Source organism: Caretta caretta, chromosome 4 (genome assembly GCF_965140235.1).
Source record: "Caretta caretta isolate rCarCar2 chromosome 4, rCarCar1.hap1, whole genome shotgun sequence".
NCBI lineage: Eukaryota > Metazoa > Chordata > Testudines > Cheloniidae > Caretta > Caretta caretta.
Window position 1 is genome coordinate 101838041 of NC_134209.1, and position 24226 is coordinate 101862266.

Below are 24226 nucleotides of genomic sequence, written 5' to 3' on the forward strand. Positions count from 1 at the left end.
CGTGTGAGGAGCTGGGAGCAAGGGGCACTAGGAGCTGAGAGTGAGAACGTGGACTGTTGGAGGACTGAGGTGTACAAGCATTATCAGACACCAGGAGGAAGGTCCTATGGTGAGGATAAAGAAGGCGTTGGGAGGAGGCCATAGGGAAGTAGCCCAGGGAGTTGTAGCTGTCACACAGCTGTTCCAGGAGGCACTCTAGACAGCTGCATTCCACAGGGCCCTGGGCTGGAACCCAGAGTAGAGGGTGGGCCCGGGTTCCCCCCAAATCCTCCCAACTCCTGGTCAGACACAGGAGGGGTTGACCTGGACTGTGAATTCAGAAAAACAGCCAAGCTGAGGGCTGCCGTGAAGCTCCAAGGCGAGCAAATCTGCCAATAAGCGCAAGACCCACCAAGGTAGAGCAGGAACTTTGTCACAGTACCATATGCTAAAACACTTGCACACAAAATAAATTCCTTTTTCAAGTTTCTTTAATGTAAAGCCAGGCTATTTCAAATCAAACTAAGAACATAATTCTCTTGACAACTGCAATCAAAGATGAGTGAGTTATGACAAAGTTATATTATCTAAGGCTAAAGAAGAGAATTAATTGCTGATGGCACTTGTATATAAAGACATTCTTTGCAATACATTTAAAACAGACTGGCAAAAATGCAAAAGAAGGATTAAAGGACACCAGCTGGTCCAGGAAGATGGAAGGGTGTTTACCACTTTGGGTAATTGGATAGCTTTTGCCTCCTCTGCAAAGTACTTCCTCTCCAGGTCCTCCTAGAGTGATGTATACTACCCTGGCCCAGCATCACCACCGCAAACTCCCACCCCAAGATAGGTGGAAAAGCAGCACAAGATTGCTTCTGAACTTGGATCTCCCACTGCATGATAATAAGCTGAGCCATCCATCTTGGTAATTCTTGATTGTATATAGTGATATTCTGGGATATATTAAAATCATTTGCTCATAGAGAAGAAAGGAAAGTGAAGGAGAATCCATATGTTGATGCCACAGTATCTCCTCAAAAATAGGTAATAAAAGAAGATATCAGATTTAGATTGGACTGTGGGGTGATCTTTTCTTCAGCCATTCAAAATCAGCTTTGACAGCGCTGATATGCAGGGGAAACTCTTCAGCTATTACAACGTTTATATAAAACATACATTATGTCCACACAAATGCACTGGTCCATATTAAGTGCTGATTTACATCCCAGGCAATCTCATTTATCTGAGTGGGATTATACAGGGCTTGGATCAGCTCTGAATTTGGCCCAACACTTCAGGATTATCACTGACATCATGAATAACACTGTATTGGAACAATCTTGTAGCATAAACCCCACTGATCACATTCATTTTGCAGCTTACAAAAATCATGTCAGCAAACATTTCTGTATTTATGCCACCTGTATTATTTTGTTACGACTACCAGTGTGGCATTTACACTGATTTGTTATAAGACATTTGCTCTCCCTGGAGGTTTTTAATACTTTATTAACATGTATGTGTGCTATACAATTCCTGTACGGTGATTCTTCCACTTAGCACTTGAGAGAAATTACAGAGCTCCCTTTTTATAAGGCCACTGTGCTTTATTGCACATGTAAGTCAATCATAGAGGATCATACACTGACATTGATCAGCATGTACAAATTGCACTGTTGTCAGGAGGAGTTGTGCATGTAGATAAAGGGCAGTATATAGCCTGTTAATGTCTGACTCATCACTAAAAAAAAAAATCCCTTGTCTGTCCTACTCACTAATTTAAATGACTATAAATGACCTGAAATGAAGCCCAATAAAAAAACATCATTCTCTTAATGGCATCATGCACCTTGCTAAATGCTATTGGCTCCACAGATAAATGTGGTAGAGAGTGAGAACTGTTTATCAAGCTTATTTTTTATTTAACTTTTACATTTTGCAAGGTATTTCTGAAGCCACTTTCTCCCTGCAAAACCTAGTGTGCACTCACTTTAATTCTTTTAAACTTTTCTGTTACTTTGAGACAAGTGACCAGAGTGCTCAGTCAGCTCATTTGGTGAATTCTGTATATGATGTGGTCCTCAAGTGTTTTAAATCTTTGTTTCTGAACTTGCATTTTTAGTTCTTTGTGGGATACTTCATCTAAAGGTATTGCTGAGGTGTGTCTCTAGGTCAATCATGGATCCCAGGCCATTAAATATGTTTGAGTCTCTTTTGTATGACATTTAATTTTCTAATACTAGGTTATGAAAATCTGCTTCTTGTCAGAACAATATGTGTCAAATGACAGAGATTGTGATCTAGTAGTGAACTAGTGTGTCTTTGTAGTGAACATGTGGAAGTCAAATAATATATAAAACCTGAACAGTAATAGTACAAAAACCTCTCTCTTTGGCCTGAAATAATTATTAGATTCTGTGATATTGATTACTTAGGCATCCCGTTTTGAACATCTTGCCCTGTTAGGCACCTAAATCCATATTTAGACACCTGAAGAAGGGGTCTGATTATATCAGGCCACAGAAGATGGCTCACTCAATGATTACTTGTTCTGTTCATTCCCTCTGAAGCACCCGGCATTGGCCACTGTCAGAAGACAGAATACTGAGCTAGATGGACCTTTGGTCTGACCCAGTATGGCCATTCTTATGATCACTGACTTCAGTGCTGCAAGTGCTCAAAATCAAGACATTTATGTAGCGATATTAATCAAGGGATTGATGTGTAAGTGTACAGGATAACACTAACCTCAGCTCCCTGGCTGTAACTAACAATATAAGAACCTATAAGAAGGAACAAACTACTTTAAATGTTCATTTCAGAGGCTTATATGTGCATTGATTTTAACAGACAACAAGAGAGCCCACCACTTACCTGAGTGCCTTTTTGGTGTGTCTCTCAGTTCATTCTCAGGACCTGTGGAAATGATTTTGCATATACCAGCCCCCATAGAGCTCTCACCCTCGTGTAAATCAGGAATAACTCTTACATTACATATGTATAAAACCAGGGTCAGAGCTAAATCAGGCCCACAGTTTGTGTATACAGGCACCAATTGTGACATTATAGTTACAGTAGTGTATAGTGAAGTTGGGCTGGGCCGGTGTTAAAGTTTGTAAAGCCTCAAACAGCCCCATAGTTGTGGGGAGGAAGAAGGGAGTGTACCAAGTCTGCACAAGGCACCCTATGAGAGGTCATGGAATTAATGAATGTAGGTGAATTTTTAAAGAGTTAAATACATTCATGACTAACAGCATGTACAATTGTGAATTTTGTTACAATGAAAGTAATGAAATCTCATGTTTTGGGGCATAAGCTGATTGCAACAGGGGACAGGAAGGAATTCCTCCTGCCTGCATCCATTTACATTCCACAACAGTGAAGCTGAGTTATGGGAAATTTCCACTTTCCTCTGAAGCATCAGGTATTGGACTGAAACAAGATACTGGACTTGATGAACTAATGGTCAGATCTATTATTACACATCCTAGGTTCCTATGTAAAAGAGCAAGGCCCCAAGCAGTCACTTGTGTTGCTTGTATTTAAGGCTGGCCCTACAGATGAGGTTCAGGAGAGAAAAAAGAAGATCAGTTCTCTTAGAAACAAATATTCTGATATTAACATGAAGTTTTTACAAATGGACAAGAAATCCTTTAAAATGGCAGAAGAACCAAGATACTTCTGAGACCAAAATAATCAATTATTTAATTCAGAATGCAGCAAGTGACTGTCTTTAATAGCCACATTTTTGTGATTGTGTTCAAATGGAGGCTCTAATCGTGTTCTGTATGTATTTGGAAGAGATACTGCATAGTTAATGCATCCCAAGCAAGTATTTCAAACCTCAAAATGTTCAGTGACACACTTTTGAAATATCAATAAGGTCCAAATTGCAACCACTAGTGAGATTCCTTTCTTCAGTAACAGGCTGAATTTAACAAGCATAGTGAATTCCATGGCCAAAACCAGCACACTTCATACAAACTATTAGCTATGTGCTTTCATAAATCAATGTAACTGAAGACATGGAGACTGAAATGCCGTAGTCACATGTGCCAGTCATAAACTACTGGTATTTCATCAGTCAGGCAACAGAGACCACCTTCAGTTGATACATCAACGACAAAACAATGCTACCCAAGTAATTAAGAGTTTCCCATCCTGAGATTAGGGCTGCCTTCTCGAAATGTAAATAAGCACCATCTAGTGACATTGTTTTCAAGTAACAGCTAATCTCAACAAGTTGTAATGTTCATGTGATGTTAAATATGCCGTCAAAATAAATGGCATCATATCGTTTCAGGTAAAAATGTTCTAGATGTGATCCTTAGATCTGCTGCTCTATTTCTGCAAGGATTGCTAAGAGCTGTGTAAACTCTATACCATATGAGTATGATCCTAAATGTCTATGCCATTTTTTTTATCAAATTGGTTCAATTAATTTCTATAATGATAAAAAACCTACTAAACTTATAAAAACACGCTAAGCGAAAACAACATTTAACCCTCCCTTTGGAGTAACACAAAACTGCCATTCACATTATCTTAAGTGAGGTTTGAGGTACTCTTGGAACAGGAGGAGGCACCACTGAAGTTGACCGATCCGGATGTACAGAATCACAGAAACACATCCAGTTAATTTAAAGTCCTATTGGAGAAAAATACACATTTCAGTATGACTAGTTTTCTAAATAACTACACTGAGTGGATTCAAGAAGGGACTTCATTTGAAATTTTGAAAAATTCCTCATTTCATCCTGGTCAGATAGCCAGTCCATTTGGAATTGTAGATATACAGCCAGTAGTCATAGAGTTGCCTGCTTCTCTCATCGAAGAGGGGCCAAATTGTACTTATTATATGACAGTTCTGTAGGAAGCTGTGGGGATACTTGGCTGGCCATAGAATAAAGGCAACTAGCAGTCAGAGACATTGTGATAACAGTTTGGAAGGGATGAGAAAGAAGGTGCTCTACAAAAGTCAGAAACATAGGCCTTTTCACAAAATGAAAAAGTGAAGGGCCACTCATTTTAAAAACAACACAAGTGTGTCAGAGACAAAGACGTGCACAGTGTTATTTGATCTCTTTACTCAATCTTTCAAGCACTTAATGTGAAAACCAGGAGGCATTGTGTACTGAATACGCCCACTTACTTGGGCTTCCGCTCCTTATTGGGGAAGGGCTGCGACTTCGAGGTAACTGCAAGGCAAACAGCAAAGAGCAAGTCAGCAGACCAGGTTCAAAAAATGCATTACACTCCAGACAAGCATCTCAGGGTCTGTCTACAGTCAGAAAATTTGCACTGATATTACTACATGAATGATGCAAAGTAGAGCTTATACTGGGGTGGATTTCAGAGATTTCATTGAGTCTAAGGCCAGAAAGGAGCACTAAATCATCTAGTCTGATCTCCTGTATGTCACAAGTCATTAAATTTCACCCTGGTACCCTGTACTGAGCCCAGTAACTTGGGTAAGACTAAAGCATTTCAGTCCTCAGAAGACTAGATGGTTGTGTGCCCCAGGCAGAGAACAGGGGAGACTGAGGTGCTACCAATGCCTGCAGCCCCTCAATGGTATGGAATTGATTAAGTAGGATAAACCCAGATGATTCTATCACGTGACTTGTGCCTTATGCTGCAGAGGAAGGCAACAAACCACCAAGTCTCTGCCAATCTGGCTTAGGGGAAAATCCCTTCCCCACCAAAATCCGGTGATCAGTGGGACCCTGAGCATGTGGGCAAGACCCAACAGCCAGGCAACTAGGAGAAGGGCTCTCTATACCACCTTCAAGCTTAATTCAGCAAATTACCTCCTCTCATTCTTCTTTCATGACACCCACAAGAAGTGAGTCTACCAAGGCATTGTTAATGATAAGGCATTTATTTCTTATATGCACCCACACATATTTTTATACACACACACACACACACAGTATGTATATGTATATTTATATATAAAAATAAATCACCTCCCCACACACTCCATCTATATAATATTTATTAAATAAATACCTTAATGATAGATAGATAGACACACAATAAATATGATTCAACAATTTTAAAATTATATATATCTGTAACTAGTCAAATATCATTCAAATATATCAAATATCATTCAAAAATTGCATAAATCTTGCTGCACACTCCCATAATCTTATTTTTGGGAGCTCAGTCCTTTCTTCCCTATCCCCACCTCACTGATTTGTTGCTCCTGCCTTCCATTAGAGGATAAATTTAGACTGCTAGTTCTAAGAAGAAGGGACAATGTGCTGTTTATATGTAGTGTGAGGGCCCTAAAATTCTTCTGGGTGGTTGTACATGATAATTTAGGAGAGACTGGAAGTCAGAGAAGGTGGAGACTTGTAGAACTGTAGGGTGACCAGATGTCCTGATTTTATAGGGACAGTCCTGATATTCAGGGCTTTGTCTTATATTAGCACCTATTACTCCCCACCCCCTGTCCTGATTTTTCACACTTTCTATCTCGTCACCCTAAGAACTGGACAGGGAGGACAGCAAATAATATATATAAGACCAACAATCTATCAATACTTTCATTAGTCTACACTTGATCTGCAATAAGGATAGTTTACCATATAGTTTTTCATTCTCACACACACACACATGCTAGCAGTGTACGGTACTGATAAACATAGTAAAGGAAAATGGTTCTACATAATACCATTCTCTGGGAAGTCATCTTGTGCAGCAATTTTACATTCACCTTATGCAGAAGGTGAGCCCCTAATACACACACACACACACACACCACACCATATAAGTATGTATTAAGCACCAATAACATTATGCACAAATATTGTAATAGTGAGGTAGCCTAAACTTGCCTATAGCATAAGTGAACAGGATTATGGTAAGTATCCCATAATTCCTTGCAATTTGCTAAAGTAAGCATTTGGCATAAGCAAATAGGAAATTTGTCAAAATGAAGATACATTTATTGTGTGTTTTAATACAAGCCAGGGAAGTACCTTCATGGACCAGTACCTTAAATGCTAGTATCCAAAACAAAGATAAGGAAGGAACAGAACAAAAAGTGAAGGAACTGGAACATATGGGTTGGATTTCAGTGATATATCAAGAGATGTGTAACTTGTAAAATCATCATAGAAATAATGCCAGCAGAAACATGGAATTTTGGGAGCTCACCTTCTGCATAAGGTGAACGTAACATTGCTGCACAAGACGACTTCCCGGAGAATGGTATCACGGAGAACCATTTTCCTTTACTCGGTCATTATTGGCTTAGAGCAATACACCTGACTGACAATTATTTTGGCCACTTGAATATATTTCATAACAAACCAAAGTGTGGTCAAGCAATTGACCACATTATTTATCAACAAATTTTACATATTTGACTAAAATGGTAACACTCAACACCTATTTTGCACCACGCAGAAACAGATGTATGTAAGTACCTATTTGTAAGTATAATGCTTCATCTTACTCCACGCAAGATTGTCAATATGAATGTTTATTTCCCAGGTTCAACATGTGCGTATGGCTTGTAATGTTACAGAATGCCTAGATTCTGTTAATTATATTGAGTGTAAAATGATTGATGTGTTATACTGTACCAAGGTGCGGCTGGGGCTTGCAGAATGAGACAGAATAGGACTCATGCTGCGGCTTCTGCTTCTGCTTTTACTCCTGCTCCTGCGAGACCACTACAACAAAACACAGTATGACACAGATCTATATTAAGAAAAGTACATTCATTCAAACTAAATTTGGGAACAGCCTTACTTTGCTGAAGTCAAGGCTTAAGTATATGAATAGAAGAATATTTCCCTAACTAAGGCCCTGATCCTGCAAACATTTCACATGCTAACCTTTAAGCATGTGAGCAGCATGTTGAAGCCAATGAGACTACTCATATGCACAAAATTAAATGCATGGTAAGTGTTGACAAGATCAGGCCCTAAATAAATATCAAGATTTGATACACAATAATTCTGCCTGTAGTAGAGTTGCATGAGAATTTAAATAGGATGACTTTCCTTAGCAAGTCCAAGGGTACATACCAGAGCACCTCTCTTTGAGACTGCCTCTCCCTTCACAATAATAGAATCATTTTCCATCAGAGCAGGCCACACATGATAGACCACCAAGGGAGCCGTAAAATCAGAATCATAGCTGCGACGGTATCTGTTCAAACACAGCAAAGAGGATATTACCATGTCAATGCTAAAAGAAACCAGTGATGGCTACGCTTGATAAGGCCAGAATATTTATTATAGCTTGTAAATATGTTTCTTAACAATATTTCAGTGGTACATGTAAAAATAAAGTATAAAAAGGAATGTACTTGTGTGAAACTCATCTAACATAGGTATATGTGGCCTGCCAGTGCCAACAGAAGTTTTGTTACAGTAATCTCTCACATCAGATGCACACCTGCTTAGCCCAGGTGCAAGCCCTTTCATTACTGACAGGCAACATGAAGTGCAGTTTTCGATAATCTAAGTATATTACATCTTCCTGGGACTGCTTATCATTAAAGATACAACAATAAAAATGAATTAGGAATAAATATTAAATGGACAATATCAGTTTCCTTCAAAGAAATCAGTTTAACGGATTTTGGGCACACTAGTTAGCAAGGCCAAATTTAGGATTCTGGGGGCCCCAGCAAAGTTACCTTGGGAGACACCAATCCTTTCAATCTCTCCTCCTCCCAGTAATTGCTGCACTTTTGCACACTCCCAACAAATCCCTTCTGTTTATCTTTTTTCTCCCTCCCTGCCCACAGTCAGTTCCCCACAGTTCCATATTAAACATAGGACTTTCCCTCAGTCTGAGGTCTTGTAGACCAAAAGTCTCCCCAACATCACAGGTTTCAGTAGGTCTATCACAGTAGCATCATAAAGTTACCCTCCATATTTAGTTTTGTCAGAAGCCACAGATGGCAACAATAAGCTGTTCATTCTATGCCACAAGAGAAAATTTATCATTGTGTTAAAACGGTCTGTCAGCACACTTGTTTATTGACACTTGCATATTATATAAACACATATACACAAAGCTATCTACATCACATGTCTATTGGTAATATCAATGTTATAAATTGCACTTTTCATGTACCTTAAAACCTCTGAGTACTTTCAAACTGCTGCAATGCTTTCTTTTTAAATAATTTAAAATTTAACATTTCCACTCCCAAAGTTACCCTGGTCTTAGGTGCCGGATGGGCAATGGTCAATCCTGACTAAAAACATATTTAAGGTCTGGTATCTAATGATCCATGAGGGCTAGAAACAGGCACTATCTACCCATAGGCACTGGAGAGTTCCACCTTTCCAGTGGGACACATGACATCTTCCCTGCCCTTAAAGATCCTGAGATAATGACCTATAAACCAGTGACATTTTTAAGTCTAGAAAAACTATTTTTGAAATTGTTAGGGGTTTTTTAAATGTATTGGTTCTATATTCTGTCTCCCTCCCTGGTCTTTTGAAGGCCAAACACATATAGTTGACTGAGAAAGGGTGATAACACTAAAAATAGTTAGGGGCCATTGCCCTTCTAATACAGCCAAAACAGCTGGCTGGTCAGCAGCTGGCTAACCCCATGTCTTCTGATCATGTCTGATTCTGCTTTTGTCCCGTTGAAGCTTCACCTTCTTCTCATTCCTCCTCTCTCTCCCTGACTACTTCACCTGTTCCCCTCTGCCTCCCTCCAGTTCTAAAGTAATTATTTTAAACCTTCTTGCTGTTGTTGCCTTCCTTTTCTCCCCCTTACTTAACTTCTTTCTCCTTGAAAGTAAATTTCCTTTGAGCTGTGGCCTCTGGTGCCTGCTTGGAAGGCCTCAGAAGTGCTCTGGGATTCTCTATCAGTTCACACAGCAGCCAACTGTGAGCCTTGAAAGAGCCCTTAAACCCTAGTTCACAAAATGTTAAAGAAAATCCCATTTCTACAAAGGATTTTCACTTCTCTAAGAAGTGGCTTCTCCTTCCATACTGAGCTGTGGCAGCAAGTAATGATGGGGCACAAGAGAGCTAAGAATCCACAGAACAGCTGCCAGAAAGGATGTGCAGAGAATCCTGAGATTTGTGAGACCCTTGAAGGCAGGCACCATCTGTCAGAGCTCACTGGAAATTTGCTTCTAATTAATTGGCCAAGTAACAATGGAGGAAGTAGCAAGAAAAATATTTTTAAAACACTGGAGGCAGAGGGGAATTTGGCAGTGAGAGAAAGGTAGTTCTTATATTTTTAGTAAAGGTTTTATAATCAAATATGCACATGAGACTGGAGTTTATAGATAAAATTGTTGCCCTGTTGGTGGAAAAAGTGACTAATAAGTGAAATATATTGCCCAAAGTTTGCATACTTTGGAAATTATATTCCTCTACAACCCTTGAATTATCTACCAAATTTGCTACATAGTAGGGAAACAGGACTCAAACTAAACAAGTAAAGTTTACCAGCAATCTTAAACCTTAATGTAAATAGGCTGAACTGGCTGAAGGATGGGCTATGTGGCGTGATAGGTCATTTCCATCTCTAATTTCTATGGTAGGAGTCTATTACTGAATATTTCAGAGTTCTTACTTGCTCTCATTAAAAAGTTCTCCATCTGCACCAAATGCAATATCGAGGGGAGGAACCAAGGTCTGCATTGAAAAAGCTACACGGCACAACTCCCGAACCAAACTGCTGATCATGATGAAGTCAACTTCTGGTGGGAATGAAATCTTAGGATTGATATTCATGGCACGAATTACTTCCTGAAAATAAACATAACATATCTAGTAACTCACTAGTGATGATGAATTTGAGCTTACCAAAGCTTTCTAATTACAGACTGGCCGATACTGAAACACTTGACCCTCCTAACTTTCACTACCACAAAACCCCATTTAATAAAAGGTACACAGAACACCAAAGATGCTGTCTTATGTTATTTCAGGGACTATTACCTCTAAAAGATGTATTTCTAAAATGACATCACAGTATCAGCACTAATGATGACATCAGTCCTATGACTGGTATACTGATTTCGAGTGCAGTATAATGCTCTCTAGACTACCACTGAAAGCATCATACAATTGTTTTATTTACTGTAATAAGATTTTATTTTCCAAATGGCATTACTTTTGCAAAAACAGACACTACAGTCACAGATAAAAATATATCAAACAGATACAAACACTAGCATGTTATATTACTGTATGAGAAAACTTATTGCTATAACAAAATGAAATTAATGCTGTTATCTTCTCCCTAGTAAAACTACTTCAAAGTAAGATGGATTGCAGGTTTGTACAAAATATTAATAGTCAGGCTTCACATTGCCTCTGACTTACATTGACACTGGCTTGAACATCATATAGATCCTCATGGCGAACTATATAATCCAGGACAGTGTCTTCAAGTGATTCAGGCCCTGAGTGAGTCAGAGACAGAGTCTTTCTCACACGCGTTTTGAATTGTCTGAAGGCCATCTTCGCTGCATGGAAAGACTCCTGCAAATGTTAAAACAGCCATTTATATTTAGAACTCTGTGAGCAAGAAAATAGGTTTGATTTTCAAACAATGGCCCAGACATATTCCCAGAGTAACCTCACTGATATCAAGGGATAAATTTGCCAAATGTCTTTATAGTTTCCTGGGGAGAAAAATTCTCATATTAAAATGGTGGTGTTTAGAAACAATACACCTTAGGGAGGGTATTCTCAGATACATCACACTTATTTTTAAATTCCAGATGACAAATCAGATTAGAATGCTTTAGACTTTCCAGCTAGAACTTTCTATTTTTCCATAAGATTCCATCACTTGCAAAATCAAGTACTGCAGTTTAACACATTCAAAGATGTCAGTGGACAGGATGTTGTACTTAGAATCTTAAGCTCTATAGCATAACATGTCTACAGCAGTACACGTTGTCTGTTAGTAAGAGGATTTGTAGTTTGATTGTGTAATTTGGTTGAAAATTGCTAGTTTGGGGAAAAATAACACTTTGCATTTACACAGCAATGCTTGCCATCAAGGCTTGGTGCTGAGCACTCACAAATCCCAGGGACATCTATGGGAGCTGCAGGTGCTCAATCCCTCTCAGGACCATATCCATTAAGATTCACAATATCTTTCTGCTATGGCTAAATACTACATAAATTTTACAGAGGGAGAAAATGAAGCACAGAAAAGTAAAACAACCTGCCACACGCCATAAAGTGAGCTGTGGCAAAGCCATGAATAGAAGTAAGAACTCCTCTTGACTCCCAGTCTCCTGCTCTATCTACCTACCTGGGTTCTTATATGATACCCAGAACAATCAGAAAACATGCATCTAGCTATCTCACGTGACTTAATGTGAAGCATCCTATGGACAGGTCTTAGTCACTCATAAATATTCATTTTTGAAACTAGTTTAAATGAAGTGGTGTGATTCAGAGTAATAACAATGGGCCCGGCAGCCAGGAGATGCCATGTTTTAGGGAAAAGATAAAAAGGATACTAAATTGAGGGAATTGAAATGAAAAATAGCAACAACAACAACAAAAAGTATCAAGTGAAGCAAGTCGTAATCCAGCCAGGTAATATTATTTTTACATAAAGTATTTGTCACGTGCACAAACTGTAATAGAAAAAACTATAAACATTTCATACCACAGCTGCAACGTATATTATCCTCTGCACTATCTCCAGATCATCGATATAAGTCCTCAGAAGGGTCTGTGCATCCAAGCGTTCTTGAGCATAAATATCACTAAAGCGAGCCACCAGGTGGGCATGACGTGCAGCATTTGTAAGCCTGGCTCGGCCAGGTGAGCAGCTCCTGAGTGGTAGAGGACTAGGTGATCTACTTCGGCAGGGCCTTGGAGAAGGAGAGCGACTCCGTGCAAGTCTAAAAGAGTGATGAAAAGTAGTTTTAAGGTCACATCATTACCTTTAGAATGTTTTGGTCTGGTCTACACATAGTTTTTATACTAATTTAACTATTTTGCTTAAGGGTGTGGTTTTATACTGATATTGTTAAAGATGTACAAGGCCTAGTATTGATGCTGTTATACCAGATAAAGGTGTGTATCCCAGTATAGCTTATTCCCATAAACTGGTTTCTAAATCAATATAGTTAAAGCAGTTCCAAAAGCATGTGGAGGTAAGCACTTTGTACCAGAGAAACAGAATTTTAAAAAGTAAAACTTCAGGAATTTGTTCCTCTTCCTTTACCAATTTACAGTGACTAAAAGACACAGTTAGCAAACAGTCTTGTACTGGGATGGCATGGTGCTCCAAAAGCCTTATAGCAAGAAATAACGCATTGCTTCTGCCCATAAGAAGTTTCGTGGCTTCTGCAAGGCTGTCCTTTTGGTACATTTCCTGAAGCTCAACATAACAGGCTGAAATGAAAATATTTGTGCATTTCCCCGCTTTCTTCCTTCAAAATACATTTGGTGGAAAAGTTTATGTTGCTTCATTATAGGATGGGGAAATTTAGTTTATGTTTTCTTTTCAGTCTAAAACTATGTATTTGCAATTTCTCTTCCTCTTCAGTAGCAGCTCAACTTATGTTATCCTAGCTTGGGAGAGCATAAATTCAGTTTTTGGTTTTCTTCCTGTTTATGTTTTAAAGATTTGTCAAATTAGGGTCCATACCTGCTGTGAAGAACAGATTTTTGGGCACCCAGGATGGTAATCTCATCCTTTAGTATTTGAACCTGTTGCTCATAATCATTCAGACGATCCAGATTCCTCAGAGCGCTCTCCTCCTGTGCTTGGGAAGCCTTCAGACTTAAACAACATAAAACTGGTCACAGGGGGCCCTTCTACCAATCTAAATGCCCTATTTATTAATCCACATTAAATACAAAAAGCTTTGTAAAAATAATGGGGACGTTAACTTCTAGAGAGAAACACAGGGAACCCCATAGTTAGCAATGAACTGCAAAACCAACCCAAAATTGTTTTTTCCCCCTTAACTGCTACTCTGTGTATACAGATTCTTGTCATGTGACAAGTATCAGGAAGTAGCTGTGTTAGTCTGTATCCACAAAAACAACAAGGAGTCCGGTGCCACTTTAAAGACTAACAGATTTATTTGGGCATAAGCTTTCATGGGTAAAAAACCCACCTCTTCAGATGCAGTAGGAGAACACTTCAGTCTTCCTGGACATTCTATAACATTTTATCCATGAAAGCTTATGCCTAAATAAATCTGTTAGTCTTTAAGGTGCCACCGGACTCCTTGTTGTTTTTGTCATGTGACAGGGGATATTAATTACCCTTATGTATTCTAGGACCATGTCAGGTGAACAAGGTCAGTCTCTTTCCTGTGTGTCACAAATTAATTAGAGTCTCAAACTTTTTTAAAAAGGTGTTTGGGTTTTTTGTTTGTTTGTTTGTTTGTTTTTTTACATCAGGTCCTCCTTTTCCTCTCTCTGCAGGAGTATCTTGGCAAGATTTTTGGAGGCCCTGAATAATGATGTCACATGAGACTGTAACTTGAAGCTCTCCCTCACCCCAAAAGAGGGAGAGATAATGATGATTCTTAAACATTGTTATACGCCCTGCAAAGCAATTTTATACATGTTTATATTGCCCTTTACTATGTGTAACAGATGTCTCAAAGTTTTCCCCTTTGCTTCTCCCTACTCCAAAAACCAAACAAAACTCTGAATGTTTTCTATGTCCTTCCTTCCCTTTCTTTACTGGTGAGATCTTTGGAGGACTTGACTAGCGATACCAAATGAGGCTGCCACCTGAACTGCAGATCTTTTTCCCTCTAATGCAGGGAGGGAAGATCTACATGTAATGTAAGAGCAGCCACTGTGGCAAGGGCAAGGGAATTTCCTGCCTCACATGAGGGGGACAAGTTGCACATAGTGTTCATTTCCTGTGACATCACTAGTCAAGTCCTCCAATTCCTTCAGCAAGGAATTCCAGCAAAGAGGGCAAGAGCGGAGCAGATATTTCTAATGAAATAAATAATCAGGAAAGAAAACTAGTGGGTTTTTTTCTAGAGATGGGTGGGGGAAGGAAAACTTTTATGCATCATAATCCCTTGACAAGGGGGAATGACTAACTCAGAGGGAAAAGGGGTTTAAAAAGCTAGCTAATAACTGACCAGAGGAGCGAACTAACAGGAGCAGCAAACCAGGCAGTTTTGCAAGGGACTTTAGCAAGGGCATGCGAGAGGCAGATATGCCAAACAAACATGCTCCTAACTTAGACCAATAACACCCCCCCACACACAAACAAAAAAGAAACAGAATAAATAAACCCTGGAAGAGTAAAAATAATGCAGGCAGGAGTCCTGCGGCAGAGAGGGGGCTATGCAGTTTGTTGCACTAAATGCAGCATGTATGATTACCTGCCTTGTGGGCAGGTGATGTACGTGTGCATTTGGTGCAAGCAACTCATGGGCATCAAAGACCAAAACTGGGCTGTGAAGAGCAAAGCAGCTGAACTGGAGGAGCTAAGGGAGAAGTACATAGATGCGACTTTTAGGAACACAGGAGAGTGCTCATCCCCCGCTCTACCCCGCCTGTCTTAGGGAAGGAGAACATCAAGCTGGAGTGGAGGGAAACAATCTCCTAGTTGGGAAGTTCCTTTCAGATGATATCAGGGTATCCTCTCACACGGAGGATACCCCTCCAGAGGAGGGGACCCCAGTTACTAGGAAAAGACAGATAATAGTGATGGGGGATTCAATTATTAGAAATATATAATGTTGGGTTTGTGATGCCTGGAACAACCACATGGTGAATTGCCTGCTGGGTGCAAAGATACAGACCTCTCAAGACATCTAGATAGACATATGTGCAGTGCCAGGGAGGAGCTGGTGGGTCATGGTTAAGGCTATGTTTTAGTCACAGGTATTTTTAGTAAAAAGTCATGGACATGTCATGGGCCATAAACAAAAATTCACAGCCATGACCTGTCCATGACTTATATTCAGTCACAGGTACTAAAAATACCTGTGACTAAATCTTGGGGGGTGGGTGGGGCCTGTTGCTGGGAGGAGGGCGGTTGCTAGGAGATGACGTCTGGGGACTGCTGCTGGGGGCCGCGGACCATGGCTGCTCTGGATGGCCGTCCAGGACCGTGGACTGCAGCTGCTCTGGATGGCCGCCTGGGGACAGCTACCCAGGGGCAGCGCTGCAGCAGAAGCTAGTGTGGCTGTCCTGAGGGCCACCTAAGCAGCTGTCCCCGGAGCCAGCTGCATGGGCGGCCCTGGGGTCAGCCACACTGACCATTGCAGAAGTCACAAAGGTCACAGAAAGTCACAGAATCCTAGTCATGGTACATGTAGGTCCCAATGACATTGAGAAAGGTAGGAGAGGGGTCCTGGAGGCCAAATTTAGGCTACTAGGTAAGAGACTAAAGTCCAGAACCTTCATGGTAGCATTCTCTGAAATGCACCCAGTTCCACATGCAGGGCCAGTTAGAACTGCAGGGTATCATTGCATGAATGAGACAATGATTCTGGGAGGGAAGATTTAGGTGCATTAGGAACTGGGGTATGGAACAGCTTCCACATGAGGAGAAAGTAAAAAGATTGGGACTATTCAGCTTAGAAAAGAGATGACTAAGGAGAGGTACAGTAGAGGTCTGTAAAATCATGATTGGTGTGGAGAAAGCCAATAGGAAAGTGTTATTTACCCCTTCACGTAACACAAGGACCAGGGGCCAGCCAATGAAATGAATAGGCAGAATGTTTGTTTTAAACATAAGGAAGTATTTCTTCGCACAAAGCACAGTCAACCTGGGGAACTTGTTGCCAGGGGATATTGTGAAGGCCAGAAGTATAACTGGGTTCAAAAAAGAATTAGATAAATTCGTGGAGGATAGTCCATCAATAGCCATTCATCAGGACTGTCAAGGACGCAGCCCCATGCTCCAGGTGTTCCTAACCCTCTGACTCCAGGAGCTGAGAGTGGACGACAGGTGATGGATCCCCCAATAATTGCCCTGTTCTGTTCATTCCCTCTGAACCATGTGGCACTCGCCACTGTTGGAAGACAGGATATTGGGCTAGGTGAACCATTGGTCTGACCCAGTAAGGCCATTTTTATGTTCTCATAAAAAAGTAGTAAAAAGGAAAAACAGTGCCATGCAGTTCATGTGCCACAGTGTCCTTAACAATTATCATGACTAGGCAACGCAGGGTGTCAGAAGGACAGGGTGTCTGCAATAACAACACAAGAAAATCAGACAAGGAAAAAGTAGCGGTCTTAATTCAATTTGTCAATTAACACTATTCACAAGCACACCCGTCAAGATGCTTAAGTACAAAATGTGATGATCTTCATCTATAGTTCTATATAGGTCATCTGAAGAGTTTCAATCTTTTTTTGTCTGAAATAACTATTGCAACTGCAGATAATAATTGCAAATAATTATTGCACCTTCAGAGACCTTCTTAAAAAGGTGCCCGCCTTACTCATAAGAAAAGCAGTGCCACGTGTTATAGATTAAAGCCATTTAGAGTACGTGTACCCTGCTATGTTCACTGCTAATCCCACACTAAGTCACCACATATTGGATTAATTTTTTAAAGATATAGAAAAGAAAAACAAAGCACTAGAAGAAAAGACCCACTTTATGGGACATATATAGTAGACCAAGCTCTAGGCTTTGAAAACCTTGACATTATCCCCTTTCAATGCTAGTCTAGCGTGAGTGGGAGTTAAGTTTTAAATTTTCTATTTAATAAATATTATACAGTCTCTATAAAACTATTGATCCAAAATCAGTAGAACATTATCAGGTTTCCCACTTACACTAAAAAGGTCTGAACATTATGGGGATTGTAGGAGATATTAGGTCTGTGGGTGTTCCTAAATCATTAATAGGAACAAATGGTGGTAAATACGGTGTTCTGTGAAAAATCAAGTTGCAGTGGTGGAGGTTTAGATTGGATATTAGGAAAAACTTTTTCACTAAGAGGGTGGTGAAACACTGGAATGCATTACCTAGGGAGGTGGTAGAATCTCCTTCCTTAGAGGTTTTTAAGGTCAGGCTTGACAAAGCCCTGGCTGGGATGATTTAACTGGGAATTGGTCCTGCTTTGAGCAGGGGGTTGGACTAGATGACCTTCAGGGGTCCCTTCCAACCCTGAGATTCTATGATTCTATGATTCTATGATCACAACAACATTCTGAAAAGCAGCTATGGACATCCATGTGCATTGCTTAAAAACTCATCTGTTGTTTAAAAAAGGTACCAGTTTACCACACATTCATGCTTACTTGCTGATTAATTTGCAGTTTTTAAGAACTTTTCAGTTAAAGGGTAAAAAAATTACAGTAGATTCTTAAACTTTTCTATATGTTATTTAAAAATAAAATGGACAACTTAAACTGCTGGAAGTTAATTTTTAAAAAATTGTACGGCCTAAGAAATTCTGTGTGAAGTGTCTAAAGCTAACGCAAATTACAACACCAGAGCTATAAGACCAAGAAAACTAGTGTTTAATCAAAAGGGCCACAGAATGTCAATTTCAGCAACTCAAACATGCTCCATTGTAGTATCAATAGCCCAAATTCAGCACTGGTGTAACTGGGTGCAACCATCTTTTCTTTATATGTTTATACAGCCCCTAGCACCATCAGGATGAGGCCTCTTGATGCTTCCACATTACAAATAGTTCATCTTCATCATAATCATGGTTTAATCACTCATAATACCTCATCAGTTTTTTGGCCCCTTGGTATTTAGCTTTCTTCAGGCTTTAAGTTTTCACATAAATTAGTTTGTAAAGAATGTTGTGAATTTTCTTTTCTCACACTCCAGAAATACCTCTCATACTGTAATCAGCCAGGCACCATCAATATGAGTCATAAAAACTCCATCACACACCAATGCATTTCTGGAAATGACTGAATTTGAATGGTCAATTGTGGAGAATCGTGGATCAATACAGAAAAAGTTAAAAATCTTACCAATTAACGATTTAAATAAGTTATTAATTATTATATAAAAATACAGAATATTATAAAAGCTGGCACTTTGTTCCTTCATTCTGTTTTATTCAAGCCTGTTAAGGTAAACTCATTAATCTTTTAACCAACATTGATTCCCCTCTATTTAGATGGAGCAGACTAAGTAGCCTCTACCTTGAACTAATGGATGCGCGTCCTCTGCTCCTTTGTTTGTTCTGCTTATTGTAAATTGTTCCAGCTGACCATTTCATCTTCATTTGTAAGATTTTTACTTTTTCTGTATTGATGTTCCACTCTCCTCAAATGACCCATTCAAATTCTGTCATTTCCAGAAGCGCATCAGTGAGTGAGAGAGTTTTTAACCCTCATACTAATGGTGCCTGGCTGATTACAGTATGAGAGGTAATTCTAGAGTGTGAGAATGAGTGGTCATTAAAAACTAAAAGTTGCACTATGAAATAATCAGATTTTTTTAAAATAAAAAAGGAATACAATTAGAAAGGAAGCCAAATTAAACAGTCAGTAGCCTTCCTTAACTATGATCAATTGAACAAAATAATAAATAACCCAGCAATAAAATTTCAAGAAAAGAATAACAGACTGAATAGGATTAAAATACAGTTTTAGACGCCCCCAAAAAACAGACACACAATGCCAGAATCCAGATGAATTATTGCTCTACTGACATAGAAGCACAGTGATAATAAGAGCGTCTTTGGAGAAAAATGTTGATGAAAGCATGCTGAGATCAGAGCAGTTTCAGTTCTTTCATAGGGTTAAAATATACATTAAAAATTAAGTCCTTTCAGAAATACTCTGGCATTTTTCATTTAAAGAAAAAACCAGACACGTAGAGTAATATACCATACATGAATTATTATAAAATGTTCAGTTGCTGAATGTGTTCAGCTGTTCTGGGCCATGAAACCAAAGAACAAATTTCTCTTGTTCATTTATGCATAATTTCTCAGTATCATTGGAAAACAAAAACAGAACAAAAACAAAACAAACAAACAAAAACCACAGTGCAGTGAAGGCAGGAAAGAAAGGAGGAAATCATGTATTTGTCTCAGGGCCTGATACAGCTCCCACTGAAGTCAGTGGAAAAACTCCCATTGATTTCAGTTGGGGTTCTATCCTGTTTAAGTTCCACTATACCAAACCAGATACATAGATATAGCTACTTCCTTCCAGCAGATAGAGAAAGAAAAAAGGCAAAGTTTTATGACATCACTCTCTCTAAAAGTGGGCTGCCTGGCTCTGATCAGTTTGGATCTTCTTCAGCTTAAAAAAATCTACAAGGAAAATTCAGAAAAAATCCAGGACAACTATCTGACATCCAGACACAACAACAACAGCAAATGGATGTCTGGGTTTCTATGTACAGGATTTGGAGAAATCAAATTAACAGATCAGAAATTACCAGTCTCCAAGATCCTTCTATGTCCTCCTAGGCAAATGGGAACTTCAGGTACCCAGTATCAGAACAGCGGGTATAGCTAAGAAAAACGGAGAAAATGGATGAACTACAGCATACAGGACCTGTCTTTCAAAGGAGGAATGCTCAAATCTGTAATGATCTGAAAGGTATACAAGTATCACCTGTTAGAGATCATGAGGTTAATTTTTTGTGTGGAGTAAGCCTTGATCAAAGAGCCACAGAACCTAAGATGTGGAACATATAACCTGCTTACACACAGGAAGAGCAAGATAACCATTCTAAAAAACTTCATGTGCACCTGCTCAAGAACCGGGCTGATAATCAATGGTGACCAGGAGCCTCCTGACCATCAGGTCTATGAATCAGAGGATCTGCCTCATAGTGTATACATGTAACCAACCGAGATGACTGCTGAATAGGCTATCCTTTCATAGGTGAGGGAAGTATCTACAGATGGAAGTATTCAGCCTCAGAGGCAATGATTCTCAGAATATGAAAAACAGAACTCTCGCTACTTTGCACTTTATTTAGGAACCTATAAGGTAATTTAAAACATATTAAGAATAAGAACTCATGCAGTTTCAATTCCTCTAGCTAGATCTGACTCACTGGGCCAGACTGCCATGAAATTCAGGGCTACTATACCCATGAATGACTGAGAATGGTAGAAAATTTCTCTCTTGCTGCAAGAAGATTTGGTGGGCTGGGGCCTCACGCATTTATCTTTATGCTTTCTGTCCCCAAACCTCAATTTATGCTGGTATGTTTATCTGGATCCCTACTACCTGGCCTTTAAGCTCCAGGTTGAAGCAATGAGTTGCATGATCTCGTCTCTACCCAATAGATGAAGGGATCCCATCTTTAGGAAAGACCATAAGCATGGGTCCCTTTGTGCCCCAAGTTGGCACTCCATTCAAAAGGCTAGTATCTGAGAATCTATTCCCAGCACCTATTTGGGAATCATCGCTGAGTTCTGCCAATTACTGTTATCCTGCAAGCATCAGGTGAGATTATGTATTAGATCCAGGGACAAGAACAGCCAGACAGAGCTGAAACTGAGGTGATCAATGACTAAGCAACCACAGTTAGAGAGACACTTAGGAAAATGCATTCAGAACACAATATCCAGACATGTTGTCATGGATTCCAGACTGGCAGGCACACCTAAGGTGTAACCAGAGCCAACTGGATTAAGGCAGAAACATGATTCTCAGCCTCACAATCCATTGATTAGGAAAGAACACCTTAGTCCATCTTGGTACTTACATACCATGCTGATAGGTGTCTTATAAAGATATATGGCTAAACCTTACCTACCCAAGCATGGAAATTTTGGAATGTTCCTAAAATCAAGAACTCTCCTTTTCTTTCCAGTACATCAGTTGTACAACAACCAGCTAACTGAAAGAATGGACTTCTTAATCAACCTGAAATACTGGGGTCAATTCTTTGGGCTGCAAGAAACCCCACCAGGCTTTTCTTCTGAGGGAGCAGGACGTGATTTAAAAGTTTTTATGGCCTGGTTTCTTGTCAGGAACAGTCCACTCTCTATCTTAAATGTCCTGAATGAAAAGGTGAACTGAAGAAAAGTTACACTATTTCCTTCAATGTTATTAGGCATATAAGGTCCCCATTATTTTCAAGCAGTGGAGCACTGCCATTTACATTTAGAGTGCAGGCATCTTGCTTAACAAGCATGACTAAATCACCTCTTTTGAAAAGCCAAATATCAGAAGAATCTTACATCCTGTTAGATCAAAACTTCTTTTCTGCTAGTTAAAAGATAGCATTGACCTGGAGATAAGAAGGATGAATTAACTAGTCAACTAAGCTGTCACCGCTAAGGAAATGTGGTCTGGATGAAATTACTATAGGTGCACAACTGGTTGAAAAACCAAACTCAGAGTAATTATCAGTGCTCTGCTGTCAAACTAGGATGAGGTATCTAGTGGGATCCCACAGGTGTCTGTTCTGGGTCTGGTACATTTCAACATTTTTGTTAATGACTAGAGCAGGGGCGGGCAAACTTTTTGGCCTGAGGGCTGCATCGGGTTTCTGAAATAATATGGAGGGCCAGTTAGTGGAGGCTGTGCCTCCCCAAACAGCCAGGCATGGTCCTCCCCCGCCTGAGACCCCCCAGGTCTCGCCCCCTGACGGCCCCTTGGGGACCCCTGCCCCATCTACCCCCCCTGCTCTTGGTCCCCTGACCGCCCCCCTAACTGCCCCCAGCCACCCCATCCAACCCCTCCTCTCCTTCCTGACTGCCCCCCCCGGAACTCCTGCCCGCATTCAACCCCCCTGTTCCCCACCCTCTAACCGCCTTGACCCCATCCACACCCCTGACCACCCCCCAAACTCCCCTGCCCTCTATCCAACCCCCCGCACACTCCCTGCCTCCTTACCGCACTGCCTGGAGCACCAGTGGCTGCCAGCGCAGCTGCATCAGGACAGGGAGCCGTGCCGCGCAGCACAGAGCACCGGGTCAGACCAGACTCTGCAGCCCCGCCGCCCAGAGCATTGCACCGGCGGCGCGGCAAGGTGAGGCTGCAGGGGAGGGTGGACAGTAGGGGAGGGGCTGGGGGCTAGCCTCCTGGGCCAGGAGCTCAGGGGCTGGGCAGGACAGTCCCGCGGGCCATAGTTTGCCCACCTCTGGACTAGAGTATGCCTATAAAATCTGTGGACGGCAGCAAGCTGGGAGGGGTTACAAGCACTTTGGTGGACAGGATTGGAATTCAAAATTACCTTAACAAATTGGGGAACTGATCTGAAATCAAAACAGTATGAAATTCAGTAAAGGCAAGTGCAAAGTTACTATGCCTATGAAGGAAAAAATCAAACACAAAAAGGGGAAATATTGGCTAGGCAGTAGTATTGCAGAAAAGTATCTGGGGGTTATAGTGGATCACAAATTGAATATAAGTCAACAATGTGATGCAATTGTGAAAAAGGCTAATATCATTCTGGAGTGTATTAACAAGAGTGTCATATGGAAGATGTGGAAGGTAATTGTTCTGCTCTGCTTGGCACTACTGAGGCCTCATCTGGAGTCTGTGTCTACTTTTGGGAGCCACACTTTAAGAAAGATGTGGACAAATTGGAGAGAGTCCAGAGGAGAGCAATAAAAATGATAAAAGGTTTAGAAAACCTGACCTATGAGGAAAAGTTTTTTAAAAAAACCCTGTGAATGTTTAGTCTTAAGAAAAGAAAACCAAGGGGGGACCTATTAATGGTCTTCAAATATGTTAAGGACTGTTATAAAGAGGATGGTGATCAATTGTTCTCTGTGTTCACAGGACAAGAAGTAATTGGCTTAATCCATATCCAGGGAGACTTAGGTCAGACATTAGAAAAATCTTTCTAACTATTAGGATAGATGAGTATAAGAATAGGTTACCAAGGGAGGCTGTGAAATCCCCTTCATTGTAGGTTTTTAGGAACAAGTTAGATAAACACCTGTCAGGATGGTCTAAATATACTTGGCCTGCCTCAGTGCACAGGAATAGATATGACCTCTCAAGCTTCCCTTCCATATATTCTGTGATTCTATGTCCCTTCTTTTCTCTAAACAGGTCCTATTTTTTCAACCTTCTCTCAGAGGTCATGCTTTCTAAACATCTTATAATTTTTACTGCTCTCCTCTGGACGCTCTCTCCAATTTGTTCACATATTTCTTAGTTTGTGATGCCCAGAACTGCACACAGTATTCCAACTGAGACCTCACCCATGGCAAGTAGAGGGGGACAATTATCTACCAAGTCTTACATACAACACTCCTGGTAATACACCTCAGGTTTTGCATATGACACTCCTGGGAACTCTGACACATGATTTACTCACACTGGACATACAACCAACATGGGACCTCACACCATGGATCTACTTCCACTAAGTTACA

General features: G+C 40.3%; 1 protein-coding gene across 6 annotated transcripts in view; it reads right to left on the reverse strand.

Moving 5' to 3' along the window:
- Positions 1-452: 452 nt before the first annotated feature.
- The window catches only part of SPATA18 (spermatogenesis associated 18), a 44220-nt gene continuing 20446 nt past the window's right edge, over positions 453-24226 (reverse strand). For 3 of the 6 annotated variants that reach the window (XM_048848317.2, XM_048848319.2, XM_048848320.2), the window contains 7 exons: positions 13603-13737; positions 12613-12850; positions 11307-11465; positions 10552-10727; positions 8025-8148; positions 7578-7667; positions 5047-5177 (listed from right to left, as the gene is read on the reverse strand). In XM_048848317.2, the coding sequence (XP_048704274.2) occupies positions 5085-5177; positions 7578-7667; positions 8025-8148; positions 10552-10727; positions 11307-11465; positions 12613-12850; positions 13603-13737 (1015 nt within the window). In that variant the 3' untranslated portion in view covers positions 5047-5084. Of the gene's footprint in view, positions 4628-5046; positions 5178-7577; positions 7668-8024; positions 8149-10551; positions 10728-11306; positions 11466-12612; positions 12851-13602; positions 13738-24226 lie in introns of those variants that run through there. The other 3 variants (XM_048848322.2, XM_048848318.2, XM_048848321.2) reach the window with 3 other exon arrangements.